Source organism: Lagopus muta, chromosome Z, assembly GCF_023343835.1.
Source record: "Lagopus muta isolate bLagMut1 chromosome Z, bLagMut1 primary, whole genome shotgun sequence".
NCBI lineage: Eukaryota > Metazoa > Chordata > Aves > Galliformes > Phasianidae > Lagopus > Lagopus muta.
The window spans coordinates 64,589,237-64,610,550 of record NC_064472.1 but is presented as its reverse complement, the minus strand read 5'-3'; the positions used below and the strand labels follow the sequence as shown (position 1 = coordinate 64,610,550).

Below are 21,314 nucleotides of genomic sequence, written 5' to 3'. Positions count from 1 at the left end.
TTCAGCTGGTATCTCAACAAAACTAAAACTTTACTAAAACTGTTAACTCAGATCTTGAGTGATTAATTGCTGAGATTTGCCAGGTGTTCTGAAACAGTCATTGCTCTTGTAGAGGCAAATTTCTCTTCACAGTTTGTTGGGTGCTTTTTTTTTTGGTCCAAGTAGCAGGTTGAGGACTATGACTGCTGACATTTTCCCACTTTTCTGAAAAAGGGTGAACGCTTTACATTTCTACAACTCTGTAAATTGTACTGAGTCTTTCAAATCCTACAAGGAAAAATAGAGTTTATTCTTAGAATACTTGAGTAGTAGCACCTTAAACAGTTCTAAGTCCTGAAACAGAACATCAGTATTTGTGGATTGCTCCTTCTTCCTTCTCTGATGATTAAGTCTTTCTTCATCCCACGCTTGCAGATGAAGAGGGTGCCTTCTGAAGTGTACAGCAAATGTCTGGGCTTGTGAGCACCCTAGCACATGTATGCAGAATAGAATAGAATGGCTTGAGATGGAAGGAACACTTAAAGGTCATCTAGTCCAACTCCCCTGCAATGAACAGGGACAGCTACAGCTCCATCAGGTGCTCAGGGCCCCATCCAGCCTGACCTTGAGGCCTCCAGGGATGGGGAATCCACCTCCTCACTGGGCAACCTGTGCCAGAGCCTCACTGCTCCTGCTATGCAACACATTTTTCTTACATCCAACCTAAATCTCCTCTTTTGTAGTCTGAAGCCATTTCCCCTTGTCCTGTCACAACAGACCCTGCTAAATAACAGTAAGGACTTTTGTGAAGAAGATAGCCCAGCTATTCTGGCATAGAAGGTCAATGTTTGAAAACGTTCACAGCATGATGGCAAAGAGAAGTTAATGAGATAAACTTGTATCTGTTTAAATCTTACGCAAGCATCTGGAGAACTTCTTCCTTTTGCTATACCAGTTTTCCAAATGTTAATGCTGCTAGAGAACCTGAGAGGAGGAATTCTGCTCTGTGTGTGCAAAAGGCAGAACTTATCCACTGCTCCTAACAAAGATGAAAAGACAAAACAACAACAACAACAAAAACTCTGTAAGTGTATATAAGCTAAAATATCAGTTTAAACAACCTAAAATTAGAGTTCAAATACTGTCCAAATAGGCAATGTGTCCTGATCTGAAGCTTTAGACAAGCAGACAGCTTAGAGAGCTGGGCTGTGGTATACTTTGTTCTCAGGCATTTGGACTGTTTATCTGTAGTGCCAATTTTTGGCACACACTAGAATAATACCCAGCACCTCTCCCTCAGTTGCAAATTCTGCTTTGCTCATCTCTTCCAATACAGATATTAGGAATTTGCTGTTAACAATATGGAAAGTAAATCTGTTCTCTTGCTAGTAGCAAGATGCCAGAAAATTAAAGAAAACAAAACAAACCAACAAGCAAGCAAACAAAAAAAAAAACGAAAAACACACACAAACAAAATGTGTGGTACATAAAACTCCCACATACTAAAGCAACAGATTTCTGAGCCATGGCTGAGGCATGCTACATGCTTACACCCACTCAGCATGGGCTTGACTGCTAGTACACTTCATTATGTAAACGCAATTTGCTATCACAACATATGTAGTGCTATGAGGTGATTTTCACAAATTTGTATCACTCTCTATCAGCCATCTTATGTGTGTACATTTATGAGTGTAGAGGTGTTTTTGTTAGAAAGCATCAATCTGCTGTTGCAAAGCACAGAGCTGGTTTGCCACTCCTTGAAGAGTGAATAATTTCGATGGCAGTGTTGCAGGGCGGGTTGCTTGCTGCATTCACAGCCCTCTTCACAGGTTGCTTTTTCCCTTCCCTGTGAATCTTCTTCCACAGTGAAGACTTCTGTGTCACTGGCAGCTACAAGAGTTTCATACCTGGATGATGTAAGACTTTAAAAATACATTTATTTCCCCTATGTGAACTTTAACTTGTATGAACTTTACACAAGTTTCCTTTGTTCTTGAATAGGAAACTGGACATTGTACATGGTGTGTAATAAGAGATGTCAAATCTCGACAAAAGGATCCATCATCTGCAAGAGATAGGAGTGCAGGGATTGTTTATACAACTTCCATCTCCTGAAATTTAAGTGGGATACTGTTATCCTATGTTGGCTAAACAGATGGTACATTTTCCTGAGCTAGTTAGCTATGCAGAATATAGTCTGCAGAGAGTGATAGGAAATCCTTGATACCTCTCTGATTATAGCCAAGTGAGAGGCTTGCTCAAGCCACAGCTCAGCACAGCTGAAATGGATGGTCTCAGGCTGGATGCTGTAAAGTTGGGCTTATGCTACCCCCACACTCAGGCCAATGTGTGTGATAAACGGCTAGGTCAGTTTCTTTTCCCTGTCAGAAAATTCTTAGGTAAAATGACTGCCTGCTGAGGCCCTCTCAGATGTAAGAAACTGAGTTTTTAATCTGTGTTCTAAAGAAGCTCTGTTAGATTTTAACAGGTAAAAGTATCACAAGTGTGCTCTCTTATTGAGGATACAAGGACCGACACAGATAAATGCACTAGTTTTTCAACAAAAAACATATGACCTTTCAACAGTTGGGTTTCATTAATTCTCTTGTGAGTGATGAGGGCTGTGTAATGTCATTCCATGAAAAATGATAAAGTAAATCCAATCTCTTATGTAGAAGGTGTTTGTCTAAGAAGTTTCCAAATCAATCCTAAAATTATTTTTGCGGCATTGGTAGCAAAGTTTTAATTTCCATGTTTTATACAAAAATCCTACAGATGCATTTTGTACTGCCTTCTTTTGTTGTCATGTTCAGATGAGGTTCGGGGTGGATATCAGGAAAAAATCATTCTCAGAAAGAGTGGTAAGGCATTGGCACAGGCTGCCCAGAGGGGTGGTGGAGTCACCATCCCTGGATGTGTTCAAGAGAGGTGGAGATGTGGCACTGAGGGACATGGTCACTGGGCATGGTGGGGATGGGCTGGGGTTGGACTGCATGATTTTAGAGGTTTTTTCCAACCTTAATGATTCACTGGTTCTATGGTTCTTGCTCCACGCAGAGATGAGCATGCATGAAGTAGATGCAGTTGTTTTGGTCAGTAAAAAAATAAGAATTCTAACTGGAATAAATGGTTGCTGCTGAAAGCAAACTGAATACTGTATTGGGATAGATGTATACATATTAACAGATGTTAATAGTGGGGCCTTACATTGAGTTTTCATGCACAAAACTCCAGTCAGTTCATCTCAACCTTTGTATATACATAAAGATGTGGAGAAAAGTCAGGTGGGACCAACAGTAAAGTAAAGCAACAAGTGCTGATTTTTATTACGCATTAGGTCTTCAGAAGGAAGAGGGTTAGGACAGAGAGGTGATGGCATGGCTCTCTATGTTAGAGAGTGTTTCAGTGTCACAGAGCTCGGGGATGGGAATGAGAAGGTTGAGTCTCTACGGGTAAGGATTGGGGGGAGGCCAACAATGACGATATCCTGCTGGTGGTCTGTTACACACAAGAATGAAAAGATGGATGAGGTGTTCTATGAGCAGCTGGCAGAAGTTGAGCAATTGCCATCCCTTGTTCTCATGCGGGACTTTAGCTTCCCTGATTTAAGCTAGAAATACAGTACAGCATAGAGGAACTAGTCTAGGAGGTTTCTAGAGTATGTGGAAGACAACTTCCTGATGCAGCTGGTAAGGTAGCCCATGGGGAAGACTGGTGCAGCTGAAAAGGGAACTTCTGCTGAGATTCTGGGAGAAAAAAAGAGTCTATCTCCTGAGGCAGAAGGGGCAGAAAAATTAGTGAGAGTACAAGGAAATTGCTAGGACTGGCAGGGAGAAAATCAGAAAGGCTGAAGTCCAGCATGAGTTCAACTTGTCCACAGTGGTAAAGGACAACAAAAAATTTTTTTACAAATGTATGAACAGTAAGAGGAGGGCTAAGGAGAACGTCTGTCCTTTACTGGATGCAGTGGGAAACATGACCACCGAGGATAAGGAAAAAGCTGAAGTTCTCAGTACCTTCTTTACTTTTGCCTTTAATTGTCAGACTAATTATCTTTGGGGTACTCAGCTTCCTGACCTGGAAGTCTGGGTTGGAGAGCGGAGTAAACCCTTCACGGTTAAAGTGGAAACAGTCAGAGACCTGCTATTGCACCTGTATGCTGTCACAAGTCCATGGGCCCAGATGGGATCCACCCAAGGGTGCTGATGGAGCTGGTGGAGGTGATTACCAAGCTGCCTTCCACCATCTGATCAGCAATCCTGGTAAACCAAAGAAGATATTTCCAACCTATAGAAGCTCATAAAGGCTTATGGTAACACAAAGTACATATAACTAACACTCATGCAACTAATAACTTTGCATATGCCCTGCAGAGGCTTCAGTGGAATTACTCATGCACAAAGACAAGTCAAAGTGTGAGGTATCTTACTAGGACTCCTTCTGAAAAGAGGAGAAAATGCTGCCAGCAGCTAATAACAGTATAAAACAGCTACAGGAATACCTGAGTTGGCTGCAGTGAATGTTCTTATACTCATTTTTCTCTGAAGACTTACAGACTGTTGAATTATTGCAATCAATTCCTCCAAATCCAATACTAGATGAAGGAGCTGCCAGATATCCATGCCCCCACTAAATTATAATTGATCTAAAACTAAAATTTGTTGCTTTTAGCAGTAAAACGTGAATCTTTCTTCTACAATATCTTTTTTTCTGCCTACTTTTGAGAGTAGCACATAGAGCAGCACATTTCCCATCTGAATGGTGAGGCCCTGGCACAGCTGCCCAGAGGGGCTGTGGATGCACCACCACTGGAGGTGCTCAAGGCCAGGCTGGATGGGGCTCTGAGCATGCTGATTGGGTGAGTAACAACTAGACTATAGTAAGCAGTTGGAACTGGGTGAGCTTTAAGGTCCCAACAATTCTATGATTTCATTAGCAGATGTGGCAAGTATTCTATGAGCAAATTAGGCAGCCAGTTCTCTCTGAATTTCAGTGTATTCTAAGTACCAACTATACTTTCATTCAAAACTTAAAAGTGTCTGAGAAAGTGTTTCACATCTGTTTAACTACCAGGCTATGAGTGCTCTGTCTGGGATAAGTATGCTTATGTAGTACTGCTGAATTGGGCATCTCCATACAGAATGGTTTGGCCTGTGAGGAACCTCAAAACCCATCCAACCCCAAATCCCTGCCATAGGCAGGGCTGCCACCCACTAGATGAGCCTGCCCAGAGTCCCATCCAACCTGGCCTTGGGCACCTCCAGGGGATGCGGCACCTACAGCTTCTCTGTGGAGCTGTGCCAGGGCCTCACCACCCCCTGAGTAAATAATTTCTATCTCACATCTAACCCGAATCTCCTCTGTTTTCATTTAAAGCCATTCTCCTTGTCCTACTATCAGACTGTAAAATTTCCTGATCTCCTTTCTGGACATACTGGAAGGCCTCCTCTCCTCCAGGCTGAACAAGCGCAGTCCAGATGTACAGAGCTAGAACGAGGTATTTTGACTGTTCTAAATCACAGGTACTACTGAAAGACTGTGTTTGCATGTTTTTATGAAGTGGAGTCATGTCTACTGTGATGCAGAATTCACTTTTCTAGATTTCTGTCATTTGGAGAGTGCTTCTGGTAAAAGATCATTATTTACATTTCTCAGTTTGTTTTCTCCTATGTTTGTTTGTTTTGTTCTCAAATGTTCCTCCTATTAATGTGTCTTTTGGAATTGCCTGGCCTACTTTAGGCTAAAAATAGCCATTGTTGCTGCTGCTGTAGCTCTACACAAGCCACATAGCACCCACACTGGGAAAAAAGCCTCATGCCCTGCAGATCTCTCCTGAAAGGAGAAGGTCAGAAACACACAGGACCAAACAGCAGGAAGGAAAACAAACCATGTGCTGCTTGTATCAGGCTTGCTGATGGTGCAGGGTGGGGAAAAAACAGAAAGAAGTGTTGGTGTTCAGGTCTGCCTCTGAATCCTCCCACATATAGACAAGCACCATAGACACCATCGGTCTTATGGAGAGTGAAAGAGAAAATGAAGCTGAAACTGCAGATCAGAAATTTTGTTGTTATTTTTCAAGCAGTCATTCTTCAGGTTGACTGAACTTTGGTGGAGCAGTGTATGGCTATGTTCAGATGAACACACACCATGCTGTCACACTACTCCAACACACAGCGATACCTCTCACCCTGAGCCTTGCTCAGCAGGCTGTGTCTGTTCTTCCGACCTCCTGTAAGGGAAAAAGCCTGTAGATACACAGTTGTGCTTTTGTCTGCACTGCAGCAGACACCTTTCAGACCTGGATGAGTACCTTCGTGCTGTACATTGCTCGTGCCCCTCCAGCAGCTTATGGTACAGGCAGGTCAGACAACCTGGGGTTTCTGGAGGCCTTGGGAAGTCACTGTCCCATGTCACTGTGCTCTCTGACTGCAAGTGGAGGGAGAAAGTAGTGTTGGAAAGCAGTACTGTAGCAACTATTTAACTCCTTTGCTCTACAGATGCATATTTAATTTTCTTGATTTACTTTAGCTTGTGAATGATATATATTTTCCATTTTGCTGTTAAACCACATTAGCAGGATTTCACACAGCTGTGGGAAGCCAGGACTCCGTACTCGTTTTCAGTAGGATAACTTCTGGGTCACCTTGTCTTTACACTGGCAATCAGAAATCTGGCTCACATGGTAGTAGTCGGTAACGTTTTCACTGATAATAACACCTCTGTGGCTGAGAGTCAAACCGTAATTTAACACAGTGTTCTGTGTTCTTACAGAGTCTCACAAGCAATAGGTTGCTGAGAAAAGGTTACGTCGGGTGCCACAAGTTCTGCCTGGCCCAGCAACTTAAGCACAACGGGAGCTGCTCAGTTGCATAGGGCAGCACACACTCCTCAGCGTGAGGACATGCGGTGGCTCTGATCGGTGGTAGCGGCTGGTGCTGGGGGCAGAAAGCCTCTGACGCAGTGCATGGATTCCCCTCCTAACATCAGCTTGCCCTCCTTCAGGCGGAGGGCCGCCTCACCCGGAGCATCCCTCCCTCATCCCACCTCCCGGAGCTTAGGGACAGCCGCACTGCTACAGCTCGCCCCGTCCCCATCCCTCTGTGTCTCTGCTTCGCTTCTCTGCTCATTCTTTTCCCCTCCCGTTCTCATTTGCGGGAGAGGCAGCCCACCTCTGCCTCTGGTGCTGGATGCGGACACTGTCAGCCCTCCGCAACCGGCGCTGGGGGAGAAACAGCAGAACGCGGACAGCTTCTGAATTAGCGCTAGCAAAATGCTCCCCCAGGGTGGGGAACGTTTAACTCACCCACCCCCCATAAAATCACAGACACACACACCTCGGCGGCGCGTGGGACCGGGGAAACCCCGGCGAAGAGAGGCTCCGGCACAAAGGGGCTGTCCTGGGGTACGGCCGGCCGCCGGCAGCCGGGGGATCTCCGCGCTCCCTCCCCTCCGCCCGCCCCTCCCTGTCCCCGTCTCCGGCCCCTTTCCCCTCCCTCCGCTCCGCAGCCGGGGCGGGGGGCTGTAACGCGGCTCCAGCGCACGGAGAAACAGAGGAGGAGAAGCGGGCGATGGGGAAGGAGCAGCGCTAATTATCCCCTTGTCATCATTAAATAAAAAAAAAAAAAAAAAAAGAACAAGAAAAAGAAAAAAAAGGGAGGGAGTGAATGAAGGGAAAATAAAAAATAAATAATAATAATTTAAAAAAAGGGAAGACAACCCTGTCCCCCCCGCCCCTCATCACCGGCGCAGAGGAGGAGGGAGGGCGGACCATGATGCCCGGCTTGCGGGCGCTGCCCGCCCGCCCGCATGGACACCGCCGCCCGTAGCGGGGCCGCAGCTCGGGGTGAGCGGGGCCGGGGGCCGCGAGGGGCCGGGGCCGCGTCCCGCGAGTGGGGGTCGGGAGAAGGGCGAGACCGGCACGTCCCGCGGGGGCACTGGGGCGGCGGGAGGCGGGCGGTGAGGACGCTCCGCGGCGTGGTTCTCCGCTCCGAAAGGGGCTCGTGTGTGGAGGCTGCAGATTTGTGTTCTGCACCTGTAATGACCCTGGAAAGCGCGAAGGCAGCGGAACCGGGGTGCCTGGGGAAGCTGTGTGGGGCCGGCTCGCTGCTCTCCACATGGCGAATGGAGGAGGAGGTGCAGCACACTTCGGGTGTGCAGCGTGCTGCTCGGAGAAAGCGACGCCGGCGCGACGCGATGGCATTTATCGAGAGGTACCTTTCCGAGAGGAGGTCGTGGAGTTTTCCCCCGCCCCTGCCACGGGGATACGTGCGCGCCCTCCCCACGAGGAGACCCCCCATCCTCTCCTCCTGACCCACCTGGCTGCCCTTGCAGCCCACCGGCATGGTTTTACTACGGCTGTAGTCAACGCGTGTTGGTTTTCTTGCCTGTGGGAGTGGGGATGGAGCGGTGCTGGCTGCCATCAGCCCACAGAGAGACCGGCGTGAGGGAAGGTGGACACCATGTTTCTGCTGCTCTGTTCCCCCGCCGTGCTCTCCTCTCACGTTCTTTCGCAGCGCTACGGAGTTGTTTGTTTGGTAGTTTGGAATGAAACTGCTTGCTGCAGTAGTGCATTATGGATACGTTACATGCGGGAAAAAGACTGCAGAACAGAGGCGTAAGAATAACACTACATGCAACGTCGCTGCCAGTATTGGATGTTCTGGGAAGCCTGATCCCGAGACTTTTTGCACATATTAGAAAATCTAAGTGGTCTGTAAAGGAAAAGATGGTGGCATTGTGGTCAGCTGTTACTTAAAGCTTTCAGGTAGAGAGATGCAGTTTGCTAGCTGATGCCCGAGGTTGTTCAGTTCTCCCTGTCCCTCTTGCTGAGTCCTTAAGGAACGCGTGGTCAGGGTAACAGCAGTGCTGCTGCACATAAGGGCTCTCATGGGCTTGCTGGAGACACCTGGGGCAGGAGAGAGACTTCAGAGTGTATTGTCCTTGCTGGAAATGAGGTGGGTAGGATGAGGAAAAGGAGCGGTTCGCAGCTCTCTGCTTGGATTTCTGCTTGTGTTTATATCTGGGCCCAATAAAGGGTTATCTTCTGTTGGTTTTTTGTGTTTGTTTGTTTTTTCCAACACTTCAGGTTTCATAGAATGTGCACTTGTTCTTGGATGTGGAAAGAGGTTTCCAGAGGAATTACTCCAGAATGGGTCAGGGGCTGCTCTGTGTGACTGCCTCAGCTTCTGAATACAAAGATTCAGTTTAATCTAAGGACAGTCCTGTGGAGGTCCCTCTTTTTTTAAAGTCATTTTGTTACTTTCATGTGTGATTATTATTTTTTTTTTGTTGTTTGTTTTTCATAAAAATAAAAAAAGAGTGAATCTCTAAAAGTCCTTTTTGTGTTTGTCCATAAGTAAATGTAAATGTGTTGCACAGGAGAACACAATTTGCAGATTTGACATAAGGGAAAAGAAGGAAAAAGGTGACATCTTTTTGAGTATCTGTCAGTGACTGGGAACTATGACAACTCATCTCTATTGCCTCCCCTTATTTACTTATTTTCCCTCCTCCCTTCTCCAAACTGTCCACCATATTTCAATGAATGGCAGCCTATGCCCACCCTGAGTGGAAAGCAAGTTATGATGGAAAAAAGCATGCTAAGCCCACTGGTTTTTTTAATTCAGAATGATATTTAGTGCTACTTCTTTGGTGCTGGATGTGAATTTGTTTCAGAAATGGCTGATGTACCTCAGCAGAACAGTTGAAGTCGTCACTGTGTGTTGAAACAGGTTAATGAACACCAAGGACTGTGCTTTTTCTTTCTGATTTTGGTGAGACTTCAGAGGAGAGAAAGAGCTGGTGGAGGGCTGTGTCTTGGTTGGGCGTACAGTAGCCTCTGCTCAGTTACAAATCCTCTAGGTGGTTCTAATATAGTAATTAGATATATTTTAACTGCGTTGAGAAAGTTCAGGAGTAGAAAATTTTTGGATTTTTAATTGGGCCATAGCAGTCCATTTCATTTTGTTCTTTTAATATTGTATCTTACTTTTCTCTGACAACCTCAGTAACCATGAAATAAAATTCTTTTTTTTTTTTTTTTTCCCTCTTCTTTTCAATTTTTGTTCAGTGGTACGAGTCTAGATACAAATTGGGTTTTGTGGGGTTTTTTTGTTTGTTTGTCTGTTTTTTGAAGCATTTTTTTTTTAAATTCAAAAGCATTTATATAACTGTTACTTCACTGTATTCATTGTCTGTTGAACAAGTTGGTCTGTTTCCCAGCACTCTAATTTTTCCACTTTGTAATAGTCTCCATAACCACACGTATCTTACTGTTCTGCAGAAAACAGCAGCGTGGAGGAAGTATGTTTGTCCAGTTTCTTGGTATCCATGGTGAATATTGTTTTGAGTGAGGTGTAATTGTGGAATTGTCAGTTATCTACAGTTTCTGCTGGCTGAAGCTATGTGCCAAAAAAACAGCTTTCTGAAAGCTGTTCTATCCAGGGTTTGAAGTCCCTGATGGAACTTTTGCTACGTAGATGCAGTTATCTCACCAAAATTCCAAGTCTGGTTCAATTTTTAAAAAGGGTTAGAAAATGTAAAATGCACTTAAAGTTCTGTGGAGAATAAGGGTTGTATTACTCTTTGCAGGGGAAACAAAAATAGTTTTTTTGGTTCATCTTGGCAGCCTCTTCTTCTCTCTCTTGGTTTATGCTGATGAGATTTGTGATACCTGGTTCCACACCTCTGAGCCCACTGAATTTCACTGTGCGATTCACCTTGAGTTACTGACAACAAAGCTGTTGTTTCTTAGGAAGTGAAAACATTCCTATTTACTTAAGCTTAAATCACAGATTCATCGAATGGTTTGGGTTGGAGATATCCTTTCAAAGTTTGTTTAATCCAAGCAGCCCAACCAGGGACTTCTTTTACAAGATCAAGTTGCGCAAAGCCCTGTACAACCTGACTTTGAACCCTTGCAAGGATGAGGCATCAGCAGCTTATCTGCACCACCTGTTCCAGTGCCTCACAACTTTCATAGTGAAAAACCACTTCTTTATGCCTAATGTACATTAATGCTCTTCCAGTTTAGAAACATTGCCCCTTGCTCTGTTAGTACAAACTATGCTAAAAGTTTTGTTTGTTTGTTCGTTTGTTTGTTTTCTTGAAGTCTTCATTTGATGTCTTTTTTTTTAGCTGATCTTTTCTTGGTGAAAATCCCACTTGAATTAATCAGATTCAGCTTTGCTCTGTTATCTTGGTTGGCAGCCTAGAGCTTAGTCCTCCAGAATTCACTGCATAATATCTGTTCTGGGTTTAACTGAAGGTCTGTAATAGCCTGTGCTTTGAATTTTAAAATTCTGGAGGAAATCCAGTGTTTTCTGATACTCTGGCTTGCTGTCCTGAGTTCTGAAGAGGTAGCCCTGTGCTTTTCGTCGGTCATGCTTTCTTGGGCTGCTGAGTAGATTACAGATTTTAAACTTTTTTAAGCTTATCACAGATAGACTGTGTGCATCACGTCTGCAAACTTAATTCTCCGAGGAATACCCAAAGTTTTTGGTGTTTTTAATATGTAGATATTTAGATAGTGTATGAACAAAGGAGAATGGTTCTAAACTGAAGAAGGGAAAATTTAGATTAGATGTCGGGGGAAGTTTTTCAACTAAGAGAGTGGAGAGGTGCTGGTACTGGCTGCTCAGAGAGGCAGCGGATACCTGGGGGTGTTCAAGGCCAGGTTGGACGGAGCCCTGAGCAGCCAATCCATTACTTGACGTAGGAGGGGGTTGGAACATGATGATCTTTGAGGAGCCTTCCAATCTAAGCCGCAAAGACTCCAGAATTCTATCACTCTGTGATTTTATGATGCTGTGATATTTGGATGGGGCATTAATATAAATCTAAAGACCAACATGTTTATTGCCACTATAGTGTGAAATTGATATTGCAACCTGCTCACAGATTCTTTGCTCTTACCTACTTTGGCACTGTTTGCTATTTATTGTGTATCCAGATGAAATTTGTTCTTCGGTGTTGCTTTTCAGAGATGCTTGGCAGCAGCTGAGGGAGTAGTCTGAGTGGCACTTCTATCTCTGTGTGTGCTCTGATTCTGAAGATTTAACGTTGTTGTTAAAGTTACGTTACCATTGGATGCCTGTTGGATGATATAAACTAGGTTTGAAAAACTTAGATGGTTGAATCAGTAACTACTTTGAGTAATCTTTCACTTGGTTGTTAGATATGGAATCAGTGTTCACTCATTCCTCTTTTTGGAACACATATTCAATTGGTAGCCTGCAGCCTACCTATGCATCATCAAAATCACACTGAACAGCCCTTCTTGCTGTTAGTGCTCAGACCTCCTCGCGGTCATTCACTGCCTCAATCTCTCCTTTTCCCTGGTCCTCTTAGGCTGTTACACCCTGAATAAAGGGTGTAGATTTAGGCCTCTGATCTTGTCTTTCCCTTGGTTACCTGGAACAGTCATGTGGGCAGTTCCAGTTTGATTGGGGATGATGGGCAGCCCCATTCATATGTTAATCTTTGTTGTGTTACCACTTTCTTTTCTAAGGATCATGGTGTCTCTTGAAATGCAATTTAACCTCCCTTCCAAAAATGGGTTTCCATGCCTTGTTTGCAAATGGTGGAGCTTTGCTAGTGTGAGGTCCAGGACATCCCACTGGACTGTGTGGTTTGTCTTGTGCAGCTGCCATTCTTATGATTGTACTGAAAATCATGCAAGAGTGACTGAGGATACAATTAGTTGGACAGAGGTTGCCATAGGCAGCAGAGTGGGAGCAGAATGGACTAACACGTATAGGACAGTGTTTTGATCCATTTTTCTGAAAGTTGCATGCTGCATTGTTCTCACATCTTAATCAGAACGAGAATTAGCTTCAAAGCAGGTCCTTGTGCACAAACAGGCTAATAATTGATTTAAAGTGTCCTCTGGGGATCTGAGGAGCAGGAAAAATCTAAAGGCATGCCATGTGTTACCAGCCAACAGAGCTGTATCTGCAGGATCACAGTTTTAAGTCACCCATGGACTTGGACATCCTTTGTATTTGGAGTAAGGTTTCTCCTTTTTCTTTTTTAAACAGTGTCACTTTTATCCGTGATAAGATGGCATGGTTTATGTTATCACATATCTTACATTCCTTTAGCCTAGTTTAAATAGCCTTTAAAGTGTAGTGTTCCTTTGATTTTCCTTTTCTCTTTGTTGCACTGTGAAGGGCTGTAAGCAAAGGGCTGATTCTTTGCTCAGAAAAGTTTCGTATGGAAGAGAAAAAGATAATTTTCATGGCTGTTATTACTGGTGACTAAGACTTTGCAGAATTCATGAGGTACAGTGGCAAATGTGAGACTGTGACTGCTAAGTCCATCATTACAATTCCAGGATGTAGCACTGATTTTAAAGTTGATTTCTGCACAGTTACAAAACCGAACCTCACTCCTAATCTCCTATGAGCACAGATTTTGTACAAATCTCAGCAAACGTGTCTGGATCTCTTGCCTCATGTCCCCTGCAGATTAATCTGAGCTAACCTCAGTGCCTGCTTGGAGACTGTTGTTGCTAATGGGTTTCCAGAGAAGCCGAGGGTCTCACTCCCCTCCAAATAGCCACACTCTTCATTAACTCAAATGGAAGCATGAGATTTCAACTTACATTTTCATAGATGTTTCTCATGCCTCTCTTTTCTGCTTTGTTGAGGCACCAGTGAGCTCAGAATCCTGCTTCACAGCCCATCAGTTCAAATCAATCAAGAGAAGAAGAGGAGGAAAAAATCCAACTTTGATGGAAACACACATACTGCAAAAGGCAGTTGTATCACATTTATATTCCGCTGCAAGCTTCTGTCACCCACACTTGTAAAGTACTCAGTGAAAAAAATAAGTACATTTAATTTCCACACATGTAATAATTTACTGTATTTGCTGAGTAATTACCAGTACCTCTTGTACAGTAACTTATTTTTCTACTTCTCCCATTTATTGTACATGGGAGAGTTCACAACTCATGAACTGAAAAGCAAGTCAGTTTGTGTTAGGTGCTTGTTTTTAAATTGACTGAGACACTCAGCTAGAAACTTGAAAAATATATTTCATGAAACACAGCTGGAATTTTCTGCAGAATCCTATGAGAACCATTTAAGGAAGAAAGGAAAGGTGCTGTAAGAATGAAAAGCTATCATAAAACCGTGTCTTTTTTTCCGTATTGCATCTAAATCACTCTCCTTTGTGCTGGGGGCTTGCTTGTAATACCAGTAAAGCACTCCTGTGAGAATAATGCTGTTCCGCTGGCATACCATATTTGGGTAAATGAAGTCAGAAGCACTGTTTACACAGTCTCACACAGGAATCTTACCCTCTCACAGAGCAGTCTTGCTGTATATTCATTTTTTTGCATGCTAAAAATCTTTCTCACCTGTCAGACTGGCTTTGGCTGCACTCATTAAACACCACACCAGCTCCAGCACGCAGACCTGGGGCAAGCAAGGGAGGACAGCCTGCAAAGAGCAGGGAGGTGGGATGACTGCCCTTGCAGAATGCAAAATGGCTCCAGATGATACTTCGTAAGGATAGTGCCTGCTGGTTGCTCTGAGTGCTGCTACGCACCCCATGAAGAAGTGGGGAGGTGTCATCCAACTGAAGTGTGGTCAATAGAGGAGGAAAAATGCATGAGAGCATAAACATTTTTCTAGTGTGTCTTAGAGATATGTCAGGAGGCTCAAAATCCCTGCTCCTAATAGTTGTGCTATATAGTAGGTTGCAGAAATGTTGGCTGTAACCTAACAAGCTGAAAGTGGAGCAGATTTCAAAGAACTGGGTGTGAGTGCTTCATCCAAGAGAGAGACATGGACCTGTTGGAGCACATCCAGAAGAGAGCACGAAAATGACCCAAGTGATGGAACACGTATCCTGTGAGGACAGGCTGAGAGAGTTGGGGCTGTTCAGTCCAGAGAAGAGAAGGCTCCAGGGAGACCTGAAAGCAGCCTTTCAGTATCTAAGGGAGGGCTATAAGAAAGAAGGGGACATGACAGAGTCTTTAACAGGATCTGTTGTGATAGAACATGGAGAAATGGTTTCAGATTAAAGAGGGGAGGCTTAGGTTAGATGTAAGGAAAAAGGTTTTTTATGTTAAGCGTGGTGAGGCGCTGGCACAGGTTGCCCAGCGATGCGGTGGGTGCCCCATGCCTTGAAACACTCAAGGTCAACTGGACCAGGCTCTGAGCACCTGATCTGCTGTAGGTGTCCCTGTTCAATTCAGGGGAGCTGGACTAGGTGGCCTCTAAGGCACCCTTCCAACTCAAATGATTTTATGATTTATGAAAAATTGATTGATTGCGGATCATCTTTGCAGCAGGGGTACTTGGGATCTAAGCTGCTCATGGAAAGTAGTTCAGCTTGTGAGTGGTGATAGTTGGTAGTTTTTTAACAGCAGAAGATCAGTCAGAAGATACCATTCTCCAGTGTATGTTTCTAATGCTAGGGTGACTCGGGAATTTCATGTTTCCCTTGTGCAAATGTAAGCCAAAAATTTACAGAGGTTTCACATCCTTTCATCACTTAGGCAAGGCAAATTAGTCTTCGTTACCTTGAGAATACTGTTATTTGGAAAGACATATCACAATTATTAGGAGCAGGTAATGTCTTTCAGCAAATAAAATACCACAAAAATTAATCAATTAATTATTCAATCAATTAATCAAGACATACCCAGTGTCCTCTGGATCTTACTGAGACTCTACTACTTGCTTCCTCCATGTAGCTGTGTGCTCCCAAATACAGATCCAGTGTGCACACAGGGGCGTCCTTGCTGTGGTTCCAGAAGAGCAAAGGACACATTTTGTAGTGCTCTTGGATAAACCTGAGGTAGGTCATGGGTTGTGCAGGGCAGCAGGGCAGACACATGGCTACATGAGACTGCCAAAACAAGAGGAAAGTTATTGGTACGTAATCGCTTCAGGCACCATTGCAGCATGGAGAGAAGCCACTGTCTATGTGAAGTTGACCAATGTAGTACCTCCAGTTCTGCTCTAGTGTATTTCCTGTACTTGACACATGAATCCAGGTATCTCAGAAACAAGTTGAAAATTTTCAAATATGTTAGATAAAGAGGGGCAACTGAAGGGAAAGGCAATAAAGAGTTGGATTATCTTCAGCTTGAACGTTACGCAGAAGCTGATGACAACATAGAGGCCAAACTAATCTGTCCTGCCACCCCACCCCTGGGGATGTGCAGTTCATGTAAGCAAAACAGCACCCACAGGCTATCAGACTGCATAAGGGGTGCTGGAATTGGCCTGAGCACAACATGCCTCTGCTAAGGCACTGCGCAAGGCAGTTGCAGAATATAACTCATTCACAGGTGTTGAGCAAGAACATCAGTGTCTGTGCTACAAGAAAATACCTTTCAAGAGAGGCTGTTCAAAGACTATGTGTCAATCATTCCCTTCTGTGATTTGTATGAGAATGGAGGAAATTTTGACTAGAACTGGCTAGATTATTACTTCACTTCTCTTGTGCAGGCAGTTTCCATAGCAAAATAAAATTCAGGAACATAGAGAATTCTGCCAAAAATTACTCAGGATTTAAAAATTTTGACCCCAAACAATAAGAAGAAGTACTGTTCACAGGAAAAATACTGATACACAGCTGTTTTTTGGAGACTTTGCTTTGTTTTTTATTTAAAATTGCAACATAAAAGGAGCAACCATTTTGAGTTGCAGTATTTTATTTGTTTCTGTTTTTACTATGTACATGTTTATATTCAAAGGAACGTGTGAGAGTTCATCCATTCTTTCAGTAAAGAATGTCTTCAGTGAAGTATATCGCTGTCTTCAGTTTCCTGAGATTATACTACTTTCCAATTTGGTATCTAGAGTAAGAAAAAAGAAATGGTGCTTGAATTAACAAACAGAGATTAAGGATGCAGTGTAGGTTCCCTGCTCTCCCCAGTTCTACTTACATAGAATCATAGAATCACCAAGGTTGGAAAAGATTTCCATGATCATCCAGTCCAACCATCCACTTATCACCAATATTTCCCACTAAACCATGTCCCTCAGTACAACATCTAAACATTTCTCAAACTCCTCTGCGGAGGAGTGATAACTGCTCCACCTCTGTGGGCATACATTTGTGTTCTTTAAGTGGGTTCTTACAGATTTTCTGGAGTCTGTGGTTCTGTGTTGGACATAAGAGGTAAAGTAAGGGAGTAAGGGAACCATGAAGGGAATTGTTTTTGGTTGACCATAAGCACAAGCTGTTTTTCTTACTGATGGGAAGAAAATGTGATGTCATTTCAGATGGAATGAAACATTTTGTTTGCTTTGTGCTGTCTCTTTACAACGTGTAGTCCCTATCTGTAAAATAAATATATAAACAAACGATAGCAAGAAAGAGTTCAACTTTGAAACCAAATGCTGACACTGTTAACTGAAACTATGTTCTTCTGTCCATTCACTGACTGATTTTCAGCTTCTCTGTTCATTCCTTCAGATTTTGAAGGTCTCTTAAGTGAAGGGAAGGCAGACACCTAGTGTTCAGCAGAGTACCAGTGGTATAAATAGGATGGACGGCATTTATTTAATATTACTTGTGTTTCCCAGGAGTGACAGAGGAAAGAGGAACCAAAACAAAAATTTTCCCACCTCAGAATAACAACTCTTCAGCTGAGAAGTTTTTTATAAGCCTGTAACAATGTTCCTCCCCAGGCATAGCATCAGACCTTGCTTCCTACTACCACCAGAGTTATGAATAAACTGCTTTCGTAGAGAAATATTAATGTCTAGCTAAACAAAGAGTAATAAAAGGATGTTCCACATAAAATTGCAAATAATGGATAAATACAAGGTCACCAACCTTATTTGTGTTTCTGTTGGCTTTCATCTCTAAATATGAAGGTAAGATCAAGTAAACGATAAATGTTAACTTCCTGACACTTTTTCAATACTGATGGATCACATTTCCTGGCATGACAGTCTGTATTTTCCAGTACATAATGATCTAGTCTGCAGTCTTTAATCCAACCTAATGCTCATGTCTTTGGTTCAGCACCACCAGGGTGTTCAAAAGGAAAGCAAAGCTCTTAGAATATCAAGTAATCCATTTCAAGAAGAAGCCTGTCCTTCAGTGACTTTCAGGCCAGTAGCCCTATAAATATTTCATTTACACAGAAAAACAAAAAAAGATTATTATCAAATAACTGGCGTTATTTTAAAGAGAGTCAAGTTAGGTGAACTTAGGGGTGGATGTTATTATCCTGCCTGGTAGTCTGGAATCAGGAGAGCATCTGGAGTGTGTTGTCCCTTTATCATATGACCTTGAAATGTGTACTACTCACTTATGTCCAGGTTACCATCAGAGCAGAGACCATCATTAACTTGTGCTGTTGAACTATGCGTGGGATACCTTCTTGTGTGCTAAGTGAGGGAGTTGCTTGTTGCTACACTCCTGGCAGCATATGATGATCACCATCTGCCATGTCACTGCCCTCCATGACAGAAGTCCACTGTCAACTGCAGTTCAGCATCATCAGGAAGGGAATTTCTGACTAAATTCGCTATTTATTTTTTTTTAACATATTTTCAGAAGCTATTTTTTGTTACTAGAAATACATACTTGACTAGTGTTTTAGGGAAGACTGTTTTCCTGTAAGCCTTTGCTTGCTTACCAGAATTTACCTTGCTAACAGATAACTTTATCTTCCTCAGTTGTGTCTTCTTGGGAAACTAACGTCTTCATAACACATCCTTATATTATTAATGTTGCCTTCCCCGTACAATAATAAGGCTTCATTTATCTTCAGAGGCACTTCTTCCTTGGATTCATTTATACAGTTGAGACTGTTTCTGCTCCTGTCAGTGACTTGGTCTGATGGATGTATCTCACAGTCCTTAAAGATGACTTTATCTGATCCAAAGTTATTCATGGAGTTCTCAGCTGAATAACTCAGTGAAATGGCTTCCCAGCTCTAGAGTCTTGCACCAGAGATATCAAAAAAGGTTGATGTTTGGCTGCATTATTCTGGGCAGGAGAATGCACTTGTAATTGCGAGTACAGTAAGTTCCAAAGACAGACATGCTTTGGAAGTTGTAATTGTCAAAAACTAAGAATAACAACAACAACAGAAAAAAAAAAATGGAGGGATTTGTTGAGTAGAGACAACTTTTCATATTTGTCTGGCTCCTAAATTCCTTTCGAGACCATAGCAGTTCCTGATCCCAGGAAGTCTGCCCTGATTTGGAGGACTAGCAAACCACTGTTCAGCTCCAAATCCTGTTTCACAGGTCTCATGCTAAACTTCACCTTGGAGTACATGGAGATTAGATTTGCTTCTTAAAATGACATAGGTAGTAGATGAAGACAGCCAATAGAAAAATACTAAGCAAAATAGTAAGCCTTAATGCTTGTAAAATTTCATTTAGATCTGTAATCTGCAGCAGAAGTCTGTCAATACTGCAGATAAGAAAGGAGGAAAAAATATTTCTTCAATGTATTCAGTGGGGGAAAAAGAAAAACAGGAATAAAATCTACACTGTTTTGTGAAGGAGAGGTGAGTCAGGCAGAAAATGGTATGTTAATTAGAGCAGAGAGAGCACAGCGTGAGTTTCAAGTAAAGCTCATAAAATCACAGGATAGAAAAGCACATTTTGCAATCTTTGCCTTGGTGGTGTCAGCACCTAAATGTGCAAAATGTTTCGTTTGGCACTGAGTGGCTCTGTGGGAAAAAAGAGGGTGATAGTAGGTTGGGATGGCTGTGTCTTTCTAGGCATCAGCCTAGGGCATTGCCTATGCTACGTCCCTTGTCAGCTCCTCCAGTCTGTCATAACAGAAAAATCCACTTATCTTCTCTGTATGTGACCATGCCCTCAGTCTGAAGCGTCCATCTAAGGATGCACTGGTGTTCATCATCCTCAACAACATTTTATGTATCCTGTCTTTACAACAACTCATGCCTTACTGCAAGCATTTTCTGCTTTGTGTGACTGGTTTTGTGTGACTTTCTGAGTCATGCAACTATTCTGGGTTTTGTTTGCATCTACATATTTAGTGGCAGAGCCTTCAACAGCCTGGCTGGCAGGTCAGGTCCTTTTCAGGTTGGTTTCCATCTTGGCTTCCTGAAGAATCTTGTACTTCCCAGTCTTGTTTGAATATCCAGTTGGCCTTCCTCAATTTGCTGATCATCTCAATCTTCATTTATTTTTTTTTGTCTTACAGTTTTGATTTTATCTCCATGTGATAATGATGTCAGCAGAAGGAAACTGAGGCTTCTTCAGTAACTGTATCAGGAGAGTAAACTGGGATTATGTGCAAGAATTAGTTAGGGCATTTGGGTTAGTAACTGCAATACTGAGTTTGTTTTAAGTCTGAGCAGTCTCAGTGTGAGACTCCGAGTTTCAGTCAAGCCATCAGTGATTCAAGATTGGTACTTTAAAAAATGATTTATGCAGTCAAAGAATTCTTCTGCTGCAAGGTTTTGCTGATGAACTGTGGAGTGCAAGAAATAATTGAAATAGCTCAGTTCAGGTGGGTGGCAGATGGGAATTAGAAACTAATTTTCAGAACTTCTTTCTCCCTCAGCCTTGATGTAGCAGAAATGGTTCATGCTCTGTTTATCCGTTTGCTTTAAGCAGTAACTGAACATCCAAGCAGTTGACAGCTTGCAGACAAATGCTGGGGTGCTGGGGTACTGGGAAAATATAGTTGTTATCTTGAAAGTCATGCAAAATTTCATGTGATATACGCACAACGTGCCTGTATATGACAAGTGTGGGTTACTGAAGATAAAGCTGGACTTTCAGTGGGATAGCAAAAGACAGATGATATGACATAGAAGGAGAGGTGGAAAAAAATCTGAATGAAGTGGTATAAGTGGTAGTGATTCTGTGAGCATCAAGAGCTATTAAAAGACGTAATAGAAAAGAGCCTTTGTCTCTGTTGCATTCCTGTTTGATTTATATCTTCCAGGCTGACATGAAGGTGGGGTCTCCCCCTTTGGTCTTATAACATATCTACGTTAATGCACACCTTCACCTTTACAGACCAGTCCTATAAGGCAGAGCCCTCTTAGTGCTCCTTTTCTCTACTTGCTTTTGGAACACACACCTAGTTTGACCAACTGAGCAAACAGGGAAGGAGTTTCTTTTGCTTGTCTTTTATACACAGTAATGCATATCTTGTCTCAGGAGCATCTTCTGAAAAGGTGTCTGAACTTGACAAGTATCTTCCAGAGAAGTATGCTTTCTTTCTTTCCACCTGGACATTAAGGGAAAGTCTCTGGTACTGATCACAGCTGACAGCTGAATTTGTTGCAGCCAGTGGAATTATGTAGGTTTATGGAAGAGGACAGCCTGTGTCATGTGAAAGTGCATTACCTAAGCAGGCAGCCT

At 43.0% G+C, this 21,314-nt stretch overlaps 2 protein-coding genes across 2 annotated transcripts in view; one reads left to right on the top strand and one right to left on the bottom strand.

Annotated features, from left to right (window-relative positions):
• Positions 1-21,314, bottom strand: part of LOC125687406 (uncharacterized) — a 212,757-nt gene that overhangs the window by 148,917 nt on the left and 42,526 nt on the right. The window contains exon 4 of the mRNA XM_048932534.1: positions 7,724-8,539. Coding sequence (XP_048788491.1) covers positions 7,724-8,539 — 816 coding nt within the window. The remainder of the gene's footprint in view (positions 1-7,723; positions 8,540-21,314) is intronic.
• Positions 7,594-21,314, top strand: part of PLPPR1 (phospholipid phosphatase related 1) — a 159,042-nt gene continuing 145,321 nt past the window's right edge. Inside the window, exon 1 of the mRNA XM_048932420.1 lies at positions 7,594-7,825. The gene's annotated coding sequence lies outside the window, so the exon portion shown is untranslated. The remainder of the gene's footprint in view (positions 7,826-21,314) is intronic.